The 21,710-nt window shown below is 45.0% G+C and overlaps 1 protein-coding gene and 1 long non-coding RNA gene across 4 annotated transcripts in view; one reads left to right on the top strand and one right to left on the bottom strand.

Moving 5' to 3' along the window:
• Nucleotides 1–206: 206 nt before the first annotated feature.
• Nucleotides 207–21,710, bottom strand: part of LOC135378025 (uncharacterized) — a 259,572-nt gene continuing 238,068 nt past the window's right edge. For both annotated transcript variants that reach the window (XR_010418237.1, XR_010418238.1), the window contains exons 3-4: nt 12,865–12,974; nt 207–857 (exon numbers count right to left, since the gene is read on the bottom strand). This is a non-coding gene — a long non-coding RNA (uncharacterized LOC135378025). The remainder of the gene's footprint in view (nt 858–12,864; nt 12,975–21,710) is intronic.
• Nucleotides 8,510–21,710, top strand: part of LOC135378020 (iroquois-class homeodomain protein IRX-6-like) — a 100,187-nt gene continuing 86,986 nt past the window's right edge. For both annotated transcript variants that reach the window (XM_064610840.1, XM_064610841.1), the window contains exon 1: nt 8,510–8,779. In XM_064610840.1, the coding sequence (XP_064466910.1) occupies nt 8,741–8,779 (39 nt within the window). In that variant the 5' untranslated portion in view covers nt 8,510–8,740. The remainder of the gene's footprint in view (nt 8,780–21,710) is intronic.

Genomic DNA, 21,710 nt, shown 5'->3' on the forward strand with positions numbered 1-21,710 from the left:
AAAGAAGAGGAAAAAGGGGGAACAAAAAAGGGGGTAACGCGTACACAAGGTTCAACGCTTCATCCTCCTATATAAACTTTTGATTTTGCGGACAGCCACGAAATATTTAATCACCAGGTCATCTCATAAACAGTTAGGCCAGAGAAATTTTTTATAATTATTAGTTTATTAGATACATTTATTTATCTACAATAGACACTGCAGAAACATCGTCTCCGTCCGAACGCGTTTCGTACATTGTTGTTAGACTCGCTTGTTTAGAGTGAACGAACAACGTTCCCCGCCCACAAAAGAAAGCGAGTACAAGCAAACAGAGAGTTTTTCCGCATCAGAAACTTTGGAAAGCGTAAATCACAACGACACGCGTGGTCGACGCAGTGAAACGGAGAGCTGCTCTACCCTCCGCAGCACATATTATTTTAAAAGGTCATTTTAGTAGCAGTCAAGCTCGGGCGTACACAGCAATCCGTTACAAGACCCAGCGGGGGTGCCATGTTCTTTCGCGGCCAACTGCGGTATACATTGTTTTTCGCTGTACTCTCGAGACCAATTAGGAATCGGAACAAAAGGCAGAGCTTCTTGAGTGAAGAAAATAGACATACCCAGCATGCCAACGGGACGTCATGAGCCCATTGGGTGCTTCATGCTGAGTTCGTCTAAACTCGTTTTTGGCTCCTGTTTTAGGTGGTTGTTTTAGACCACCCACCCGTCACTGTGTCCTTCGGCTAACGAGGAGAATTCCGGCAAGAGACAGTCGCGTTTTTTGCTGGCGACGCAGTGTTGCCTGCTGGAGGGTGGTGAGCTGCGGGAGTTTGTAATGCATGCCTGCACGCCTGCGCTTGGTCGGAGTTGCGGATCTGCATTGGAAGAAGGGGGGCGCGATTTAATAGAAGGGGAACCAGACAGATGCCAGACAAAGAAGTGCGAAACACTGACCATGCCGAGAGAGCACTAGAACATACTTGTTAAACTCGGGAAGGGCATTCGGTATAGGAGTGCGGGACATAGAAACCACTTTCCAAACGTATATGATTTGCGATATATTCAGAGACGTCGTTGTTCGTTTACGTATATGTCAGCCAATATGATTGATATGCATGTAAATTCAAATGTCACTGCCAAAATCAACGCGGGTGTTGACTGCAATTCTTCTAATGTTGGCTATACGGCAAGTACAATATACGAGCCAGAATTTAAATAAACAACGAATCTTTCAGAACTGCATTTCATACGGTTGGTCCAACGCGATCGAAAAATACAATTCAAATTTGAGCACGATTATTTCTTCAGTCAGTTTTCCCGTAAGACATCCTTGTACCACACCAAGACTCTACGGAATCCTCCAGATAAAAGACACTCTAAAAATGAACGCAGTAACAAATGGAAAGTTTGGTTAACAGATGAGTGGGTATCATTTCCATGAGTTCGAGTAGAAATGGGCAAGGCGAGGAAGGGACGAAGCTGACATCGGAGACTTGAAAAACTGTTCGTACTGTCCGTGCACTTGGTGTTTGTTCTATACGGTTCTATACTCGTCTCCCCTCATATATAGTTATACTCAAGGAAACGGTACTCCACTCTTCATACTTCAAACCCAAGGACGGTGATATAGCACCTGAACTTGACTCAAGAAGATTCAAGAAGCTTCATGACAACCGCCAGGGGGCGAGCCCATGCCGCTTTATAAACGATAACCTCTGAATAAGCAGAGCAAGACCATAAGCACAAATAACGATTTTGACTGTGGTGGACTCGATTACTACATTGCGAGTTAGTTGGTCACGCTACATTATTACGTTGCATTATACGTTATGTTCACATTACGTTTCACGCAATGCATGCAACTGCACACATCTGCAAGAAAGCGCACATCAGGCGTTCAATTCCAATACACGCGAAAAGCCCGTTTTCCATTCGTCGTACAGCCCACGTCACGTGTCAGAGGTCCACGTCATAATGTGACGAATGATGGGATCACAGCAGAAGGCACATGCCGAACATCAGCCAATGAGAGCAATCTCACTCCGTTGGGGGATCGCGCGACGGGCAACCGTGACAGAGTTTTATGGTTATTTACTATACATATGACATGCATACTGGAAGAAAGAAGCCGAAGCTGCATGGCTGAGTGTAAAGTGTATGTCCACTTATCACGTCAGTGGCGTAGCAAGGGAGTTCGGGCATTTAACCCATCTCCAGAAATATGGCACCTTTGGTAGCGCATTTGGGAGAGGAAAATGACGGTGAAACCCTCTGCCTCCACGGGGTGTCCCGAAATTCCGCCGTTAAGAATCCACCGTTTAAAATCCCATATGTTCAAAATCCCAAGCAGCGCCTAGCGTACACTCTTAAAAATGAACTTCACCGCATAGCACGCTCTTGGCCAACCATCATGACGAATGATATCGTTATCGGCCCTGATTTGTCGAAAACGGGAGGCGTACGCCTTTTTTGTGACACTTATGCTGTTCATAATTATCACAAAAAGGCGTACGCCTCCCGTTTTCGACAAATCAGGGCAGATAACGATATCATTCGAGATTATGGTTGGCTAGGAGCGTGCTATGCGGTGAAGTTCATTTTTAAGAGTGTAGCGCTGCGCGCGTGCCCAGCCGCCCCCCACCGCGTGGCGAACTGTAAAAAAAAAAAAAATGAAAAAGCGTAACTAAACTAACTAAACTAACCTAAGCTAACCAACTTCTGACCATCTCTGCTACTCTGATGTGGCCCGCCACGCTAAGCCTAACGGTCGCCAAAAACCTTTCTTTTATTCACGACAATGACTTCTACCTGCGTCAAAATCACGCAATACTAAGTAATATTGGTATTGGCATTGGTAATATTGGTTCCGTATCATCTTCGACATGTGCGACAACCACGGGACGGGTGTCATTCACAAGCAGGAGCTGGACTAAGATGCTCAGGTCCCTTGTGGACATTGCAAGAACAAACTCTCTGAGCGAATATCAAACGACTGACATCATTCGTGGGATGTACGCGCCTGCTGGTCTGGAGAACAAGGAAGAGCTCAACTACGACGATTTCAAACAGATGATGAAGGAACATCGTGGCGATCTCATCTCAATTGGACTTGACTGCAAAGGTCATTATTTTCTGTTACTCGAGAAGGAGCAGGTATAATTGGAAACATGCGATAGAAGTAGTTAAATCTGTTCCTTTCATAAAAAAAAAAAAAAAAAAACAGAGAAGAAAAACGTAGACTGTGTTCCCAGTTACATGCAGTACGCAATGCTATTGTATACTGTACAAAAGTCATCATATGCTTGGTGGTAGATTACTGGCTGTCAGTAATATGTATTATTCAACACTATCATTCCGCCATTCTTCATATTACAGGTTTAATTTAGAAATCTGAGATTTGATTTTAAACGGTGGATTCTTAACGGTGGGATATCGTGACATCCACTTTGGGAGCATCAGCTGCCACCAGCGCACGGATCCACCGTTCATAACCGCCATTCCCTCAGCTATAGGATATCGGGAATTGCTATTCGGTAGGAGAAGTGTTGTGTGAAGGTTTACCAAATGACAACTCGACTACCTGCGAATTACGCGTCCAGAAACTGTGCGCGTTTTGTACCACCAACTGTACCATACACGAATGTACGGAAGAGCTCCCGGAACCAGAGCAATATCGGCAACCCCCTTGCAGACGGGATACTCCGAAAGTTGCACCAGGGTCTTCATATATAGGCTAGGCCCTAGCCTGGCTCGGCACCCGAAGATACCGCGGAACACATTCGACTCAATGTTGGCCCAGTTCCCCCTAAAGTCGGCCTAGGACGCGTACTAACCCTCCTGTCCCCCACTCCTTCCTGCTGTCCTCTCTTCATCTGTCCACGCCTGCACGCCGCTCATAGTCACAGTTGCTTCGCGGCGCTCACACGAAATAATAATAAAAACATTAGACTTCTCCAGCATTGTGACGGTATGCGATATCCACGGACGCTTTTATGTATGTTTTTGTGGCGACGATGGTCTGCATGCCTTTCGCACAGCAGATTGAAGATCAAATGACGATAAACTTGCTGCGGCCGACAATTGCTCCAACTTTCCGAATTATCTAGCCATCGACACCACAATCTTCACTGATATACCGCTTGGAGATAATTCTTTGGCGAGGTAAGTAGGTTGGCGGCATGGGGCCCCGGTAGGACACTCTGAGAGCGATACTGGCTCAAGTGCTTTGTTTGTGAAGCGGGCTTATAAAGCGCTTTTAAACTGTTCGTCGAATAGTGCCACTGCATACCGTGGCAATGTAACATAAATATACGGAGTGTTCGTTTTTATCCGTCATAAAAAAAATACATAAAAAAAGCCATGTGAGCAGCATAAATGCCATTTTTGCAGGCGGGTTATACGGCCTGGCGGACAATCCGTCAGAGATGGCAGAATTGAAGCCAGTCGATATTTAAAGCCATCCTATTTTTAATAAATCCTGAAACGAACAACTATGTTAAAATATTAATAGCCACATTTTGATAAGCAAATGAGCCGAAACCGAAACCAGGTACACCAGGAGCGCAGGAAAAGATGAGACCTGCGCCTCCGGGAGCTTCTCTGGGCCGCAAAACAGTTTATCTGGCGCCAGAGGATGTTGGTTTGAGTCCTACAGCTGGCTAACCTTCTCAGTGACTTCCTTCTTTCATTGTTCCTAGGCACTTGAGCCTTGTGTGTTGTGTTGTCCTCTCTTCTGTGTTCCAGCCTCAGAACATCAATTTTCATCGTTTATCTGGCGCCTAGCCAAATCAGCTCCTACTCCAATCGCCTACTCCAATCAGCTCATCGCTTCAGAGCCCGTGGCTCCCCGACGTGGAATGGGTGTTGTTCTCCACGTGCTCGAGACGCGCTTGCATCAGTTTCGGCTAATTTGCATAGCGAAAATTGGCGATGTATATTTCAGCGTAGTTGCTCGTTTCGAGATTTTTAAACAATAGTATGGCTTTGAATAATGACTGGCTCCGATTCTGCTATCTCATATTTCCTAGAAAAGCTTTTTTAAAAACCCAATGAATGAATTTCAGCTCCTTACTGACCTCGTAGTTACATACTCTCTTGGGCAGGATGTCCACCTGGCCGTAAAAGTAACCTGGAAAAACGTCAGCTATGCTGCTCCCATGGTTTTTTAATAAAAAAAATTATAATCAGTATAACAGGATAACAATAAACAGCTTGTATAAATATGCGGTCACTCGAAGACAAATAAGAATGTACTTATCAGGAAATATCACTCCTAATTTATGCAAAACTGGAGCGTAAACTTTCAATACGGAATATCAGATACGATACCGCGGTACAATACCGAATTAAATATCTTAGTCTGAAACTCAATCATTGCACGCGACAAGGTTCGCTCGAATATCGACTTCTGGAAAAACTTCCGAGTTGCGCGCCTTCACAGGAAGAAAAGAAGGTTCAGGACCGGGCCTGTTGTTCGTTTGGTGGGATACAGAGTCCATGTGCACAAACATTGGTACGCGAGGCACAGCAGGTACTGAAAAGAGTGAAACTACGTAACTCCCCAAGCAGCACAATGTACTGAAAGTCGAGTGCAATAGGGGTGGACGGTATGTATCTTATCAATGTTGTTTAGTGTCACGAGTCTGTTCAAGGCCTTCCACCTACCCGTCCACCCCTACACTCTTAAAAATGAACTTCACCGCATAGCACGCTTCTAGCCAACCATCATCTTTAATGATATCGTTATCTGCCCTGATTTGTTGAAAACGGGAGGCGTACGCCTTTTGTGTGACACTTATGCTGTTCATAATTGTCACAGAAAAGGCGTACGCCTCCCGTTTTCAACAAATCAGGGCAGATAACGATATCACTAAAGATGATGGTTGGCTAGGAGCGTGCTATGCGGTGAAGTTCATTTTTAAGAGTGTATTGCACTCGACTTTCAGTACATTGTGCTGCTTGGGTCACGCCAGGTGTTTTCCCTATCACCTTGCCTCAAACACCCCAACTATCGTAAAACAAACAAAAAACAGACAGAAAAAAAAGAAAGAAAGAAAAAAAAAAAAACAACTGTCAACAACAACAGCTACATGCATGACGATGGGATGAGATGCTTCATCGCAGGAATTGCGATACTCTATACCTCAGTACCAGAAAAAAAAAAAAAACTGCCAGAAGGGCTAAGGAAGCCAGAAAAGCCAGCACATATGGCCCAATATTGAACCGATATTGGGTCAGTATTGCCAATATTGGTCCAATATTGGGCTGTTGTGCTGCTTGGGGGTGTCACATCCATCTACACTCTTAAAAATGAACTTCACCGCATAGCACGCTCCTAGTCAACAATCATCTCGAATGATATCGTTATCTGCCCTGATTTGTTGAAAACGGGAGGCGTACGCCTTATTTGTGACACTTATGCTGTTCATAATTGTCACAAAAAAGGCGTACACCTCCAGTTTTGAACAAATCAGGGCAGATAACGATATCATTCGAGATGATGGTTGGCGTGGAGCGTGCTATGCGGTGAAGTTCATTTTTAAGAGTGTACTTTAAAAAGCGGCCCGTCTAGCCGTGCACATAAGGTAGAATATAATTGGGAGTAGATAAAGTAGTGCACCAGTCAACTGTTGCCTTCTTCAGTTGCAGGGAAACAGCGGGAAATAACAGGAAAACTTCGTTAAGGGTTCGTAACTTCGTTGTGTAAAGCATCACAAACGGTTGGATGTCACATATTAGTGCATTTTCTATTCTCCATGAGAAAGAAATGTAATATGAAAATGACGTATACATTCCACAAAAACATTGCTGATCCAGTGTGACAGCTGTGCCTCCACTGCAGCCCGCGTCGCGGGTCCCTGCAGCGTATATCGCGGCAGCTCCCCACTTGAGATCGCTAGGCGAACTTCCTGCACATGACATCCCTCCGCAGCACATGTAGGCGTGTCAGGCGGTTGCGCGGATATATATTTGTCGGCGTAAAGTGGGTGCGCGCGAAGTGCAATACGGCGGTATCAAAACATGTTACACGAGTGGAGTTGATTCCCTGGAACTATATTCATGAACTGAACTGAAAATTTTAGAAAATCAATTCATTGTGGCAGAGATTGTATACAGACTTACAACAGAACTTCAGTTATGCGGTGCCTCCTGTCCCCCATTCCCTCCTGCTATCCTCCCTCCATCTGTCCACGTCTATACGCCGCTCATAGCCACAGTTGCTTCGCGGTGCTACCACTGATTTTAAAAAGGTTATGCGGTGAAGTGCTGTTTAAGAGTGTGAACGCACTCGTTGCCGACCATCATCCCGAATGACATGTCGACAACTGGTGGCGTACGTCTGTTTGTAAGACTTATGCAGCTATGTTAACTGTCACCAAAAAGGCGTACGCCCTTTTGGGACAAAAAGTAAGGTTCAGATGGTGACGCGCACTTCACTATAACTCTGACGTTGCTCTTTTCTCACTCGCGCCTCCGACGACATCTTGCCCGATAAAGTGGCTACAAATTTTGCTCAGTGTAAAACGCGGAATATTTCGCGTAGAATTCGCGGATGTTTATCTTTTTGTGATAGAGGTCGTGATTGCAGCACAGCGTGCGTGCTATCCTGACGCGCCTGCGCAGCATCTCATCGGCAGTGCCGGAGATTACGATATGCGCAGTCTTGGCATTTGAGAGGTGTGAACTAATTAGACTCCCCCTCCTCACAAACCACAGCTGTTTTCGACACTTACGCCGAACTTCACCGAATGGCACGCTCCCAGATCCAGCCATCATCCCAAATGACATCGTTCTCCGCATGCTGATTTGTTGAAAATGGGAGGCGCACACCGTTTTGTGACACTTACGCAGTCATGTTAATTGTCACAAAAAGGCATACGCTCCTCGCATTCTACAAATCAGGAGTGATAACGACATCATGCTGCGCAATGGCTGACCTTCAGCGTGCTATGTGGTGAAGTTGTATTATGAGTGCACAGGTACTATCCAATTTTGGGAAACCCTGCTGCACTGAACCGCAACTAAAGCATGGGTAGACAGAAAGATTCCGCCATGTTCCACCCGTTGACCCCCGAACGTCTCGCTATTTTTCAGGCTTGTGCATCATGCGACGGGTGCACGCTCTGAGAAAACTAAAAATCCGCCGCGAATACCAGCCCGAGTGAAAATAACCATCAAATGTTGTTCTCTTCGCCAGAAAGAGAAAGAAAAAGTGGTGCCCGCCAGATTGAAATACTTTCGTAACACACGTAATCTGCCGTGCTCAAGCAAATACGTACAAAATGTTCGCGAAGCAGAGTGACAACAACAGTAGGGTGCAGCACATTACCACCGTTGATTTAGCTGATGTCACAACACTTGTTCAGCAGGGCGTAGAGCGGACAGACACGCTGTCGCAGTGAGCAAGGGCGTCTGGAACGGCTGCCAATCAACCCAGAGAGGGCGGGGCTAGCGCGCTGACCGCCTCCGCAAGCCCCGCCTCAAGGCCACGCGTCTCCATTTTAATCCAGCCTCTGTTGGCCGTGGGGTAACGCACGCGTCCGCTGCAACTTGCGTGTTGTGCCACGCGTGTCTAGACTGGCACGCGTTTATTGTCCGTCTACTGGACTTGGGTCACCATGGAGTGGCTTGGACACCCCCGCTCTTCATGCGTTTGAGTGTTACCACGTTTCACTTCTGTCGGTGTTCCGACGTGTGCTCCATCCGGTGACGTTAGGTGAAAGGCTTTGCCAATAAACTGTGTGGAATCGAACCTACCATGTCGTACGGGCAGTTTGGCTACTCTTCGCCGCCACAGGTGGGTGCATCTCCCTTCTCAGCGTTTTGTGCGTAGTGCGCCACACGATGACAGATGTACGATTCAGGCTAAGGACTGCGGATATACGTTGGTATGTCCCCGGTCCACAGTTTGAATTGTCTCCACGTTCTATAGCAGTTGACAACACGTATCGAAACGATCCAAATAAACGAGACGAGCACGTGTTTTTGTCGAGCCACGAAAACAGCGCCGCCTTACTTTGTCCAAAGCGTTTTTCCGTCCAATATTAGTAAGGACCGTAATACCGTGCCACGTGAACGGTGCAGGATTGTACGTATCCTTTACAAAGCACGATACCATGATGCACACGTCACTCCACGCTCTCACTTAAACTTAAACGAGCACCATGGAAGGAAGAAGAAAGTGCGTGAGGTCGCTGGGAGGTTGCCACAGAGAGCTGCTTTTCATGCGCGTAACCTTGAGGTGCGTAGAGGAGCAAAGAAGACAGAACGCCCCAGTGTTGTTTGTCTATGAGAGTCAACTTGGTCATCCGACCTGGTAACCTAAGCGCGGTCTTATTTTATTTTGTTTTTGGTTTGCGTGTTAGTTGAGTGTGTTTTGTTACATCTTGGATTTCATACGCTCGTATAAGTTCAATTATAGGAACGCTTAATGGAGAAAATAATAGAGTTTAATTGAAGCAATTAGTACAAGAAAGCTTAGGGTGCCTAATTTGGTGCGAAATCGGGATTCCCGCTTTCGCATTTCCTCTCCCTTTTACTACGTTGAAAACGTGCCATCGGCAAGTGCATATAGGTGCACTGATGCTGCGAGCTTGTGCTTTTTGTTTTCTTCCGTTCTGTTGGCAGGATTTTATAGATTGCCAGAGTCTAAAGTGCTCTAGCAGCAGGCAACGTTCGCATATATCCTACGGGTTCTTATTTTGTCCCGCGATGACCGACATGGAATACGGGAGAACGTTGACTAAAGAATATAGGGCACGTTAGTAAAGTCATTCCGTATTGCGAACTACGTCCTAATGCAAATCTAGGTACTACGTTGGCACAACTTAGACGTTACTCTGTTTTCCATCTGCAAGGGGAAAGGGTTGATTAGACAGCAGCCATGCAGCTGTTTACAGTATATGTTGACAACCGGAGTGCTTGCCCTCACAAACAATGTGTGCAACGAAAACCGGAACACTAAATACGAGATTATTTGTGCAGTTGATCAGAACGTTGCTCTTGCAAGAACGAGAGAGAGGAAACAAATAGACAGGAAAAGAGAAAGTAAGAAAGAAGATAGGAATATCTAAATTTGAGTCAATTGCACGACGTGCGACCCATCCACGTGTTTTCCGTCGTACACCAGATCTTCACACACGCTGATCTCCCCCTGATGCTCTATAGCGACAAAGAAGCCACTAATTATCGACGAATAATCATCCCTTTCTGATACTATGTGTAACATAGCTAAAGGTAACCGGTAGTTTGAGCACGAATGGGTGAGTAATAATGCGAGAAATAGCGGTAGAAATAGCGAAATGGACTCAGGTCGCACACTTGCCCGTGGAACTAAGGAAATACGCATCACTAGCAAGTAATTTTCTATGGAAAATTCTAATTCCAGTTGTATTAGTGTTGTTTCTTGTCCTTTTTATTTTTTATATTCTGCTTGTTTAGCCTTGATACGACGCGAAATCGACGGGAAGCAAAACAAAACAAAAGGAAGAAAAGACAGGCATGTTTGAAAACACTGAATACCCTATAATGAGTGCATCTTGAGGGGGTCTCAAAGTGTGTGTATATATATATATATATATATACGGACCAACGCCTGCATGTGCAGCACTGCCTGAAAGACGAGACCGCGGACAGGTCCCTGACAAAGCCGTCACACGCCACGGTGGAGGCGACGGACATGTCGCACTAAGCGGGCTTCGACATAAAAAGGAGATAAACATCCGCCATGTACGCCTTATCCGACTGCCCACTCTGCTGATTGAGCCATAGCTACTGTGCTACGTGTTTTTGCTATATACTTGCTCGTTGGCGATCCTTTGAAAGGTATTCTTTTTTTGTCTTTTTTAGAGAAAGCAGCACATGATAGCAGTTACGATCAAGTAAAAGCAACGAGAACCTAATTTATGTGTCATCATATAATACGTTGGCGTTATCAATCGTGCACAGTCAACCCGAGCTCCTGCTCTCCAAAAATCTTTATACCACACCCGCCCACCATACCTTACTCGCAGTTCCCTTACAATTCGCGCGGCTTTGACTTGTGGTGTTGTCCCGTTTGCAAGAACAGAAGTGGTTTGGATAAACGGGCCCTCCCCTAACAGTAACTATATAGGAAAACAATTTCTCAACTACTCCGCACTCTTACAACAAAGATTTATTACATAGCACGCTGAAGGTCAACCATTGTACTGTAGGGGACACGGTTGTCTAAAATCAGCACTCAGTGTGGTTTATCGCATCTCAAATATCCATGTGTTGCAAGACTATTTCATTCGAGTAATAAACACGTGCTGCACATGGTCCAACTTCAAATACAATATTGGCACAAACACTTTCAAGCGCAACCAAGGTAATAGGGGACGGCGAAGTACCGACAGGCGATTTTAGCTTACCGTGTCCGCAACAGTACATAGTGATACCCCTATCACTCTTGGTTTGTGGAAAGAGCGGGGCGTACGCCTTTTTGTGACAATTAACAGTTCTGCATAAGTGTCACAAAAAGGCGTAAGCCTTCCGTTTTCAACAAATCAGGGGAGATAACGATGTCATTCGGGATGATGGTTGGCTAGCTGCGTGCTATGCGGTGAAGTCCTGTTATAAGAGTGCAGGAGACATGTCCACTCGGAGAAGACAAGGCACCAGACGTCTAGCCCGAGGGGACTTTTTAAAGGCGATTTTATAGGGGATCAATTAGCTTCCCATATAGTCCTTCGAGAAACGAGTATTTCTCATCTTGCGGGAGAATTATAACGATAAAAAGAATGCTATACTATACTTAATGTTCAGTACAAATTCCCGGTATGCTTTCCCAGAATCTATAGGAGAAAAAAAAAAAGAGTAAATTTGGGAGTAATTATGCTCTTAGTCCCCTAGATTGTTCCGATGTTAGTTCCCTGACCCTGAAATTACTTTGCAGTAATTTGTGTAATCAGTGTAGCGTTATTTGCACAAATACTCTACAATACCCCCCATCACTGCAATTACTCCCTAAACTTCGCATGAACCTACATGCGTTTAGCCTAGGAAATGGATCAATGATTGTGGCAATGCATCTACAGTCCCTCAAAGGACTAAAGTTGCTCATTCTTTTCTTAGAGTGTTCGAGCATTGGAGTAACCAGTCCTGCTCACGTCGGTTCTAACGTCCCCACGTTTTTATCCCTGTATCTGATCTAATCTTCAGTGCATAATAGCTCGAGTCACAAGAAATTGCTGAGCACAAGGAGACACGAGAAGCTGATGTTCTGAGGCTGGAACGCATAGAAAGGACAAATACATACAAAATCTCGAAGTGCCTAAGAAATTAACGATGAAAGATGGAAGTCACTGAAAAGGTTAGCCAGCTGTAGGACTACCAGCTGGCTAACCTTTTCAGTGACTTCCATCTTTCATCAAGGAGACACGTTTGCTTACGCAACGACGTTCACTTGCTATATCCACTTTCCGCTGTACTTTCCACGAGCCAGAGGGCAACGCTGTGCCACATCTGCAACCGTCCCCATTGTTCAGCCCCGAAAACGAACGACACGCCGATGACTGGCGCGAAAGCGTGAACGCGCAGGTTTCACATCCGCAGCTCCCAAGTTCCATCAGTGGGTGGGGGGAGGGCAGGGGGTGCATTGAAACGCGATGCTCCCTTCGGGGCTCCACAGTTGCGGTTCCTAGAAAGATGCGCCCACCTCCTCCCCACGCTTCCTCACGCCTTTCAGTGGTTGTACGATGTGTTAGCGATCTATGAGCTGCCTATTGTGTCGCTCGAATGGCACTCCAGACAGAGTGGATATGATGTAGACACGGCTTAAAGCGCGAAAACGACAACTATCATTTATGGGGTGCGTTTAGCTTAAACACCGCATGACAATGAGAGCTAATATGATCTTGCCTGGTTGTCGCTTTGCTGGAATGCAGCGTCAGCGGGTGTCGCTTGATAATTGATAATTCCCGGCTTTACGTCGCGAGACAACCATCCAGGTGTCACAGGGAATGCACATTCTGGAACGGAAACAAGTACAAACACATGGTTGAAGTTTATTTATTTATTTCTTCTCGTTAATTGTTTAATCAACTTCATTATTATCAACTATAGTATTACAATCAACTATATCAAGCACCTCCGCTGCATCGCCGCTTTCGCGCTGTCTTTCTTTTGTTTGTTTGCTTTTTACTGGAGCTATAGCATGCGTGTGTAGTGCACTGAGGGCGTTTGCCACAGTTGTAACTGAAATGTGCAGCTGCGTCAGTCAGCACGTTTGTGGCACGGTCTGCAGTACAATTGGATTTGAGAGAAAGAATATCCTCATTAGAGCCTATGAAGCATACGTATACATGCCACAACGTACTAATGGAGTGATTAACGAGTAATTAAGGAATGAGCACTGAATCGTTCGAAAGCGGGGCACCGTTTGCTTAGGTTCGCGTGCGTCTAATTAGGTTGCACTTTATGAATCAATGAATTCTTCTATGTCCTTCAATTACGAACTTCGAAGCGTCTGTTTGGTGCAACGCACAAGTGCGCTTTTGTTAGTAAACGTTTTCTTTTTTCTGTAACATCCGAACAACAACACGAAGAAATTCATGATGACAATGTCATGGGGTGTTTCACGGCTTCAGCTGCGGTACGCCATTGCGTGTGAGTGGATATGAGCAATATGAAGATGTGGTATACGTAACATGCACGCAGGTGCTACGGGGCGGAATAGTTCGTTCAGCATGCCAGTCGCATCGCCTTTATAGGATACCCATAATTGACGGAAGAGCTGGTACCTGCTGGTACCTCATTGCTCCAAGGCCCAATAACTTTAGACATAGTAAACAGTCAGTCAATGACTTCTAGCTAGCACTTAGTAAAGGTGTGTCGCTCCCTCGAGTATATACCTCGAGTCTGTGACACATATCCAGAAAGAGTGTATAGTACAATAGGATATAGAAGCACTCACACGCAAATTATCAAAGCAACCAAGCTTACATAATACCGTGGGACTGTAGCAAAGACCGGGTCTGGTTTGGTGTTTTTTTTATGACGGTCAAGTTCACATCACTACCTCTCTCTATATATAACCAGTACAGTGCATGGCGAATGTGCAAATCCAACGACGCGGTTTTATCAACCTCGGTACCTTTCGTCCGTCCATTCAGATCAAGAGAGCGAATGGGAACTGGGGGTGGAGAATGCAGGTAATAACACTTTGTGGCATACATTGAAGTTTCCCCCGGTAGGTTGGTAAAATGAATGCACAACCCAACCACTGAGGCGTCGCTGATGATAACTAGTCACTAAATAGGGACTATTTAGGGTGACTCTAATGATCACTAGACTCCGGATTCCTAGGCAATTGCCTATTTTTTTTTTTTTTTCTCGTGTGGTTCTAATAGTGCCTTTTCAATACAGGAGCACGAACTGGGCGCTGGGGAACCTGCTGTATCGATTTGATAATGTCTATAAATGCCTATTCCGGCGTTTGCGCCTATTTTGGCGTAGATGCCTAAAACTCCGCATAAGCATAGGAAAATGCCTATAATGGCACTAAAGCGGTGGCGAAACTCCGTTGTCCAGGCGAAATTGACGTTGGTCACGTCGCACGTCCTTTTGAAACCCATCGCTTGAAAGAAACGAGCATCTCAAAGGTTCACGAATGTAAGCCGACAATTGAAAATCGGTTACTCGGTACAGTCGCTTACTCGATCTTTCCATCCCTTTCAGCATTGTGTTGTTTCGCGCGTCGTTATTATAAAATAGAGGCACGTTTCGTAACGGTGTTGTCTCAATCTAGAACTCGCAGCGCTGTTGCCCGTTTGTATCTAGAAGAGTCCCCGCAGCTTTTTAAATTTCTCCTTCTTCTTCGCTTGTTCTTTTCGTTTTATTTTTTGTACAACGAATTTGACACACGGTAAAACGCAGAGGAGGGGCTTGACGAACGAACGTAGGTATAATTCCGGTACAATCCCTACGGTTTGGCAACCGCCCACGTCAGGGCCACGAGCGAAAATGACGTTTCTACAGTAAGCAGAGTTGGACCACTATATTTGCCTGCTATTTCGAGCCTTGTGACAATGCCGAAAACGAAATCTAGAAGGGAAAGCTTACAAAGTTCGAGGACTAAGAAATTTGCGCGTTAGACTAACGCCTCCGATACTCGAAGCCCATCTCGCATAGCGCCAGTATGCTGTCCGCGACAAGTCCTTCTGAGAGGTGTTGTGGAACCAGTGGCAATGGCTAGATGCCGTGTGACCGTAGTAGGATGGATAAGTTTTGCATTTCGTGCAGCAAAAAATTTAGAAAAACAGTCACAACTCCCATTTACGATATTGTTCTCGCGGATGTATTCACTTTGTTTTTTGCACTTTCAGAGCTACATACAAAAGAAAATATATCGACAATTTATAGTGCCTATAATGACATTTTTAGCGCCTAAAACGAGTTTTTTTTTTTCGTACCTAAAAATCCGGGCTTTAATGATCACAGTTGTAGCGCGACGTAGAGCCCCATGCATGTCATCCAATCATCATATATCCTGACGCGATTTTGCAATTCGATTGCTGCCATTCCATCCTTCCATTCGAGTTGTTGGCAGGTTCCCCATTAGCTTGCGAAGCGGAATTCGCGCAATCCCAGAAATCAAAACTCTGCCCCGAACCAGTAATAGCGCTTCATAACAGACGGCGTTTTCATCACTCCGCGAAAATGTCGTCTGCTAGAAATGAAATTTGAGGTGTAGCAAACGGTGCGAATGAAGAAAAGAGATAGAATATCTATACTTGGATGCTCTCTAAGTGGCATTTCTTCACAGTAGTGGAAAATGGTATATTGCATCCTCTGTTTCTATACACTGCAGGCACACATCATTTTTTGTTACAACTTTCTGGTCTTGTAAAACACCCTTCTAAATGGTGTATATTCTACAAAAAGCACCATTCCAGGCGGCACATTCTACAGAAAATATCTTTTCGAGGAGGTGTATTCCAAACAAAACAGGGTTTCTGGTGGATATTTTGGAAACACTTTTTTCAAAACTGTTACTTTACCGTTATTACACCGCCTGCGGAATAAAACATTATTTTCATTTTCAAAAACGCCCCTTTTACGTGCTGAAACTTGTAAGAGCAATTCGTGTGAATTACAAGGGGCGGGCTATAGCGCCTCTTTGGAGTCAGCAATTATGGGAGTAAAAGAAAAGCTACTCGAAAGTTGGAGTGTGTTCGACAGCCGTATATGTCAAGTCTCGAAGCCAATTGGATCCCCTCTGTACAGTGCATGTCGACCTCATAGAGTTACAGGAAGTGTTCCTTATACGAGCGCAGGCATGCAGCGAGTGATTTTCTTTTCACAGACGGATAGCGATGATGAAGACACAGGAGAGAAACGTGTGGGGGGGGGGGGGGGGCATAAATCAGAAGGATAGTGTTATCGTTAAGAAGATATATTCAAGACAACTGTGAACTACCACGTTATGTATTAGTGGAAACTTGAGAGCACCGTCCTGGAACTTATCGTCACACAACTACTGCTAACGGATAGCACAACATTCGTCCCTTCCTCACTTTTCCACGTACGAGGCTCATTTTTTTAAAAGAAGTAATTCTGTGCCTTGTGTTTGATGTGGCATTTTATGCCTTTCCTTGTCAGCTCTCCGTGCTCAAAAGATAGTTTCTATACAACCATGCGGGCTTTCGTATCAAACATCCGAAACCACAAAGTTTGAAACTACAGCAGACAAGCAAGCTGGCTGACGGCTGAAGTGGCCTTGAGCTTGACGATGGAGAGGCAGACGAAGTTATACCCTAGTCAGACAGCAGACCTAAGACCGTTAGCGGAACGGCCGTTACTTACATCATTTTGAATGACATCGTTCTCTGCCCTGATTTGTTGAAAATAGGAGGCGTACGCCTTTTTTTGTGACGATTATGCAGTTCATAATTGCCACAAAAAAGGCGTACGTCTCCCGTTTTCAACAAATCAGGGCAGAGAACGATGACATTCGAAATGGTGGTTGGACTACAGGTAAAGTAACGGCGGTTCCGCTAACGGCCTTATAGGTTTGCCGTCTGACTAGGGTATTATTCTTTCGATCGTTTGGGTAAAGCGGGTTTTGGGTGAACAATACTCGCACAAATTCGAGATTTGGCACCTATTGCTAGTCTGGACGATAGTTTCCTGTTGTGTGTTTCTTACGTAGTACAGATTGACTTTTCTTTTTCTTTTTTTTTCAAGTATGGGGCGTAGCAAGCGTAACTCGCTGGACAAGCCAATGTTTTCCTCTACATACAGTTATTATGCCACTGCTTTGCATATGTACGTGGGAACCACCTGTCGTTGACATGTTCGTTTTCCATTCGAGGACGCGGCCCGCTGTTGAGAATAGATTTCCAAGAGTCGCATTCCACGAGTAAGAGCATTGCTCAAAAACCACGCGCGAAGGATTTTCCAAGATTTTCCTTCGTGGCGTCATGCATGGCATTCATTCACGGAATGCGGTCCAGCTAGAAAGAACTCTGCGGACAGGCACATACTCCGGACCTACGAGGACTTTATCTGGCGCGGATTTCGAACATAGCAATTTCTGCAGCCAAATCCTCGCCATGTCGGGATAATAGCGCAGAAATAAAGGAATATACCCTTGTTTGCCAACAAAGCGGGGTACACCCTCGATTGTGCCTCAATATAGTATTATACAGTATCACAAAACATATGCCTCAATTTTTATTTCACCTTGCTCTGTACTACTAATTATTATTATTATGTCTCAATAGAGGATGGAATAATTAAAGGCGCCACAACAATAAGAACTACTGTAAAACCCTTTAATTTTGCAACCTCAGTTTTTTCCCGAATTCGTGGCTTGATTGGCTTACCTTGTGATAGGCCCTAGATTACGGTCGCCTGCTTTTGTTCAGTTTTTTTTCTTTCCTTTCTCATCCTTCTTTCGCCTGTCTTTTGTTTTTCTTTTTTTAATTCCATGTTAGCGCCGCGAAGCAACTGTGGCTATGAGCGGCGTACAGACGTGGACAGAAGGAGAGAGGACAGCAGGAAGGAGTGGGGGAGGGGGCTTTTGCTTTTAGTTTTCTAATTATTCACTTGCGGAATAGCAAGCCGACATATCGTTTGGCTGACCTTTCCTTCTCCATTTCTTCCTTTTCTTTTGTCTTCTAATAAATATATCCCCCCCCCCGACATTGCACGTAGCACATTTAATGAAAGCCGGACATTGCACATGCTTGTGCTGTAGAGCAGTTCGAATGCTTACCAGCAACCTGTACACCCCCCAAGCAGCAAAATGCACTGAGAGTCGAGTGCAATAGGGGTGGACGGGTAGATGAAAAGCCTTGAACAGAATCATGAAACTACAGAACATTGATAAGACACATACCGTCCACCCCTAATGCACTCGACTTCCAGTACATTGTGCTGCTTGGGCTATCTGTGAAGATGAAGTTTCTGGTTTTTACCGGGCGAAGCAAAGAAATCACCGATACGAGACGAAACTTCCTGATTACGTTTTAGCGAATGTCGAAACACTCCTCACCCGGCGCCTTTCTCAAACGCACGTCCTTGTAGCGTCCGCATAGATGTTCCTGCTTGCACGAACGCCATCGCAAAACCCAAACCAGATGTGCACATGTGGTTCACCTCTAATGTTTATGTAAAGAATTACGATGCCCCGTTGAATTAAATTTTGCAGTGGCGGCACATATACACGTCGCTCAGTATCGTACAGGACTCTAACCTCAAGGCCAGTCAACAGCTCCAGTCTAGACTTCTCCTTCGCGCAGCACAATCTTTAAGCCTTTTGCCTCTTTAAAGTTTTCTTCTTTTTTTTTTTTACAAGATCCAATGCCATATGCTCTATTGCGTGCATGATAATTAGGGTTCCGGGTTTATTTTTGGTATATTCGAGGTGTTTTGGGGAGTTTACTGCTTTTTTTTCGAGAATTCGAAGCCTTTCGTTGTTCATTTCAACAACTTTTTAACGAGAGTTAATATCTGAAATTCTGAGGAAAAGCGGTGGCTATGAACAGGCATACTCACAAAAAGAATGCGAAGCTGACTTGCAAAAGCGCTTACTATTACGCGGTAGAACTTGCAGACAACGACATCTGTATCACGATCACCAGTGGCGATGTGAACATCTCGAAATCCGGATATTCCTCCAGGTGGTTAGGAGTTGCGTCCGACTGTCAACTGCGTTGCATCCAACTAGCTCCCTTTCAAGAATACAATTTGTATGTCACCTGTGCTCTCTTGTCCACCCTACATACCACCCTATATCCACCATATAATAATACCCTATATAGGTGTTTTCGAAGTAGACTCGCGAAATGGCCGGAATTATGTACCTCAAAGTGCCCTCACGTCAAGAAGAGTCACTAAGTACGCTATGCAAGTAGGTCAGCTGTCCGCGCAGTTCTCCAGTTTCCCTCTCTTCCCCATTGCCAGTGGAACAACCTCATTGGTCTCTCTCCCAAATAAGGGGGAAATAGTTCAAGTTTGAGGCGTACGTGGCCTCTTCTGTGGACCCATGCCGGTCTATACGAATGCCCCCTCCCCACCCTATATTGCTGCCTTGTGAGTGGGCAGACGCTTTGTCACGTGGTTTTTCCAAACTTTACCTTTTCCCCCGCGCAGAGACAATTTACCATAGCGTATTATAATGCATCGTTTTTAGACCGTATAGCTCTTCCGTACAAGTACCTTTGAATTTGCTCCCTCAAGGGATAGCAACAGGCAATCTGCCTCCAAGTTGGTAGCGACTGTACTGTAGGTTTCTCCAGATATTACTTAGAGAAACGAAGGTTTCTGATCTGCTGAGAGCTATTTCTGACTTTCTGTAATTTAGTCACACAAATACGACTTGGTATTGTGCAAGCAAGAGATGATTAATAAGAGGTGACCGTGGCACCTCACGGGTTCGTCACAAAGGCAAGGTTGTCGCATGCCGAAAAAAAAAAAAAAAAAAACGGACGAAAACAACACTTAAAGTCATCATGAAGTCATGATGATACGAGAAAACAATGGAGATGTGAGCCCGCTCACCGCGGGACGAGCTGCTCCAGGTCTATAAGAAAAGAAAAAGAGAAGAAAAATAAAGAACGTCTAAAAAGACCTATCACGTGAAACCCAACAGATATGTTCTTTCACAATAGCGAGTTTTAGTACATCGGGAGGTGTCCACGATAACAGTTCCGAAAACATGATAAGCCAATCGCCCCGTTTGTTTGAAGCGGGTGACATTACATTGCTAAGCTGGGATTTGATAACTTCTTTTACCCTATGTTCTCGTAGAGTTCTTCCAATGTATTAAAACTCGCCAATATCGCTTTCGCATCATTAAGTGATATACTTATCAGACCTGAAGTAAGACAGGACGAGAAGATAATGTTTGTCGGTTACCTGCGTATTTGCTCTTACACAACCCACTACTGCTGCACTCTGAGTAGCATAGGTCACCTTTCACTTGTGCTCGAAGCAAATTTTTGCAGATTTCATTCCAATTTTAAATTGAAGCTGTTTTTCTTAGTCGAGTCGACTCTTAGTCGAGTCGACTGAGCATACGACGCCACATACACAACTTTGAGCTAGTTGCGAAGGGGTTTATTTTCTTTATATTTCTTGCGCTGCATACCTACATTATCTGCTGATTTTTGAGCTTTCAGCGTCACGTGAGATGCTCCAAGTGAGTGCCACGCGCAGCTGTTTTCGCTGACAATCACAAGTTCACAAGTGTCAGGGACCTATCGTTATCGCTGATTACGTCGCGGCTCTTTGTTCAACGACAAGCGTCCTGTCCATGGCGCGTCACTCTTGCCGAAATCGGCCCGAAGTGCCTTCCATCGTCCATAGGCTGAAATCACAATATAGTATACATAGTTAGTATATGGAACGCTTTGTATAGTATGATTGGTACTATATGCTTAGTACACTTAGAATAGTATATGGAATTATTACAGTTATATCACAACAGTTATGTGCTAACGTTGCCAGATTAAGCAAGAACATTCTCCTCTTTAGTTCTTTCTTTCTTTTTAGAATCGTAGGCACACCCCGACCACGCGAACGGGATACGGAGCTCTCTCCGAAGTGTTTTAGTGTAAGGGGCGCATCTCCACCACTCTAGTCCAACTGGGCCGAGTGTGGCGGCGGGAGGAATTGACTTGCTCTTACTGCAATCCGTATGGTTACTTCGTTTGCCTGCGTTTAATTTCAACAATTTCACGAAGCAGGAATAAATCATCGTTCATATAGTGAAGCACTTGCGGAAAGTTCTAGATGTCGCCATCTTGACTTCACGAGACAGATTCGGTAAAGGGCTCCTTTTTCATAGAAGGGGTGTAAGGGCTCCGTTACAAAACGTAATTCGTCGCTTTACGTCCCGAGACAGCTATGATAATGAACGAGGCCAAAATGGTCGGTCTGTGGATTAATTTTGCCTACCTGAGGGTTCTTTAACATGCGGCGATATTTCAGCACAAGGAACACCTTATGTAAAGGTGGTGTCCGCGAGGAATCCGGAATTCTAAAGTTAATGTCATATACACTTGGAGATGCCTTCCAAGAAGGAAACACCAAAAACGTTTCGCAAAATTCGTTCGTGTTTTTTTTTATAAAACATCCAAAACGTCGAATTCGAAACCAACTGCCAGCTTCCAGTTGAAACGGCTTTCCCGCGGTTTCCCGGCTTCGCCTCTTCCGGTGACGTAATTGGCATTGCCGGCGAGATTCTTAATCACTCAGCT

This window comes from Ornithodoros turicata, chromosome 1 (assembly GCF_037126465.1).
Source record: "Ornithodoros turicata isolate Travis chromosome 1, ASM3712646v1, whole genome shotgun sequence".
NCBI classification, from domain to species: Eukaryota; Metazoa; Arthropoda; class Arachnida; order Ixodida; family Argasidae; genus Ornithodoros; species Ornithodoros turicata.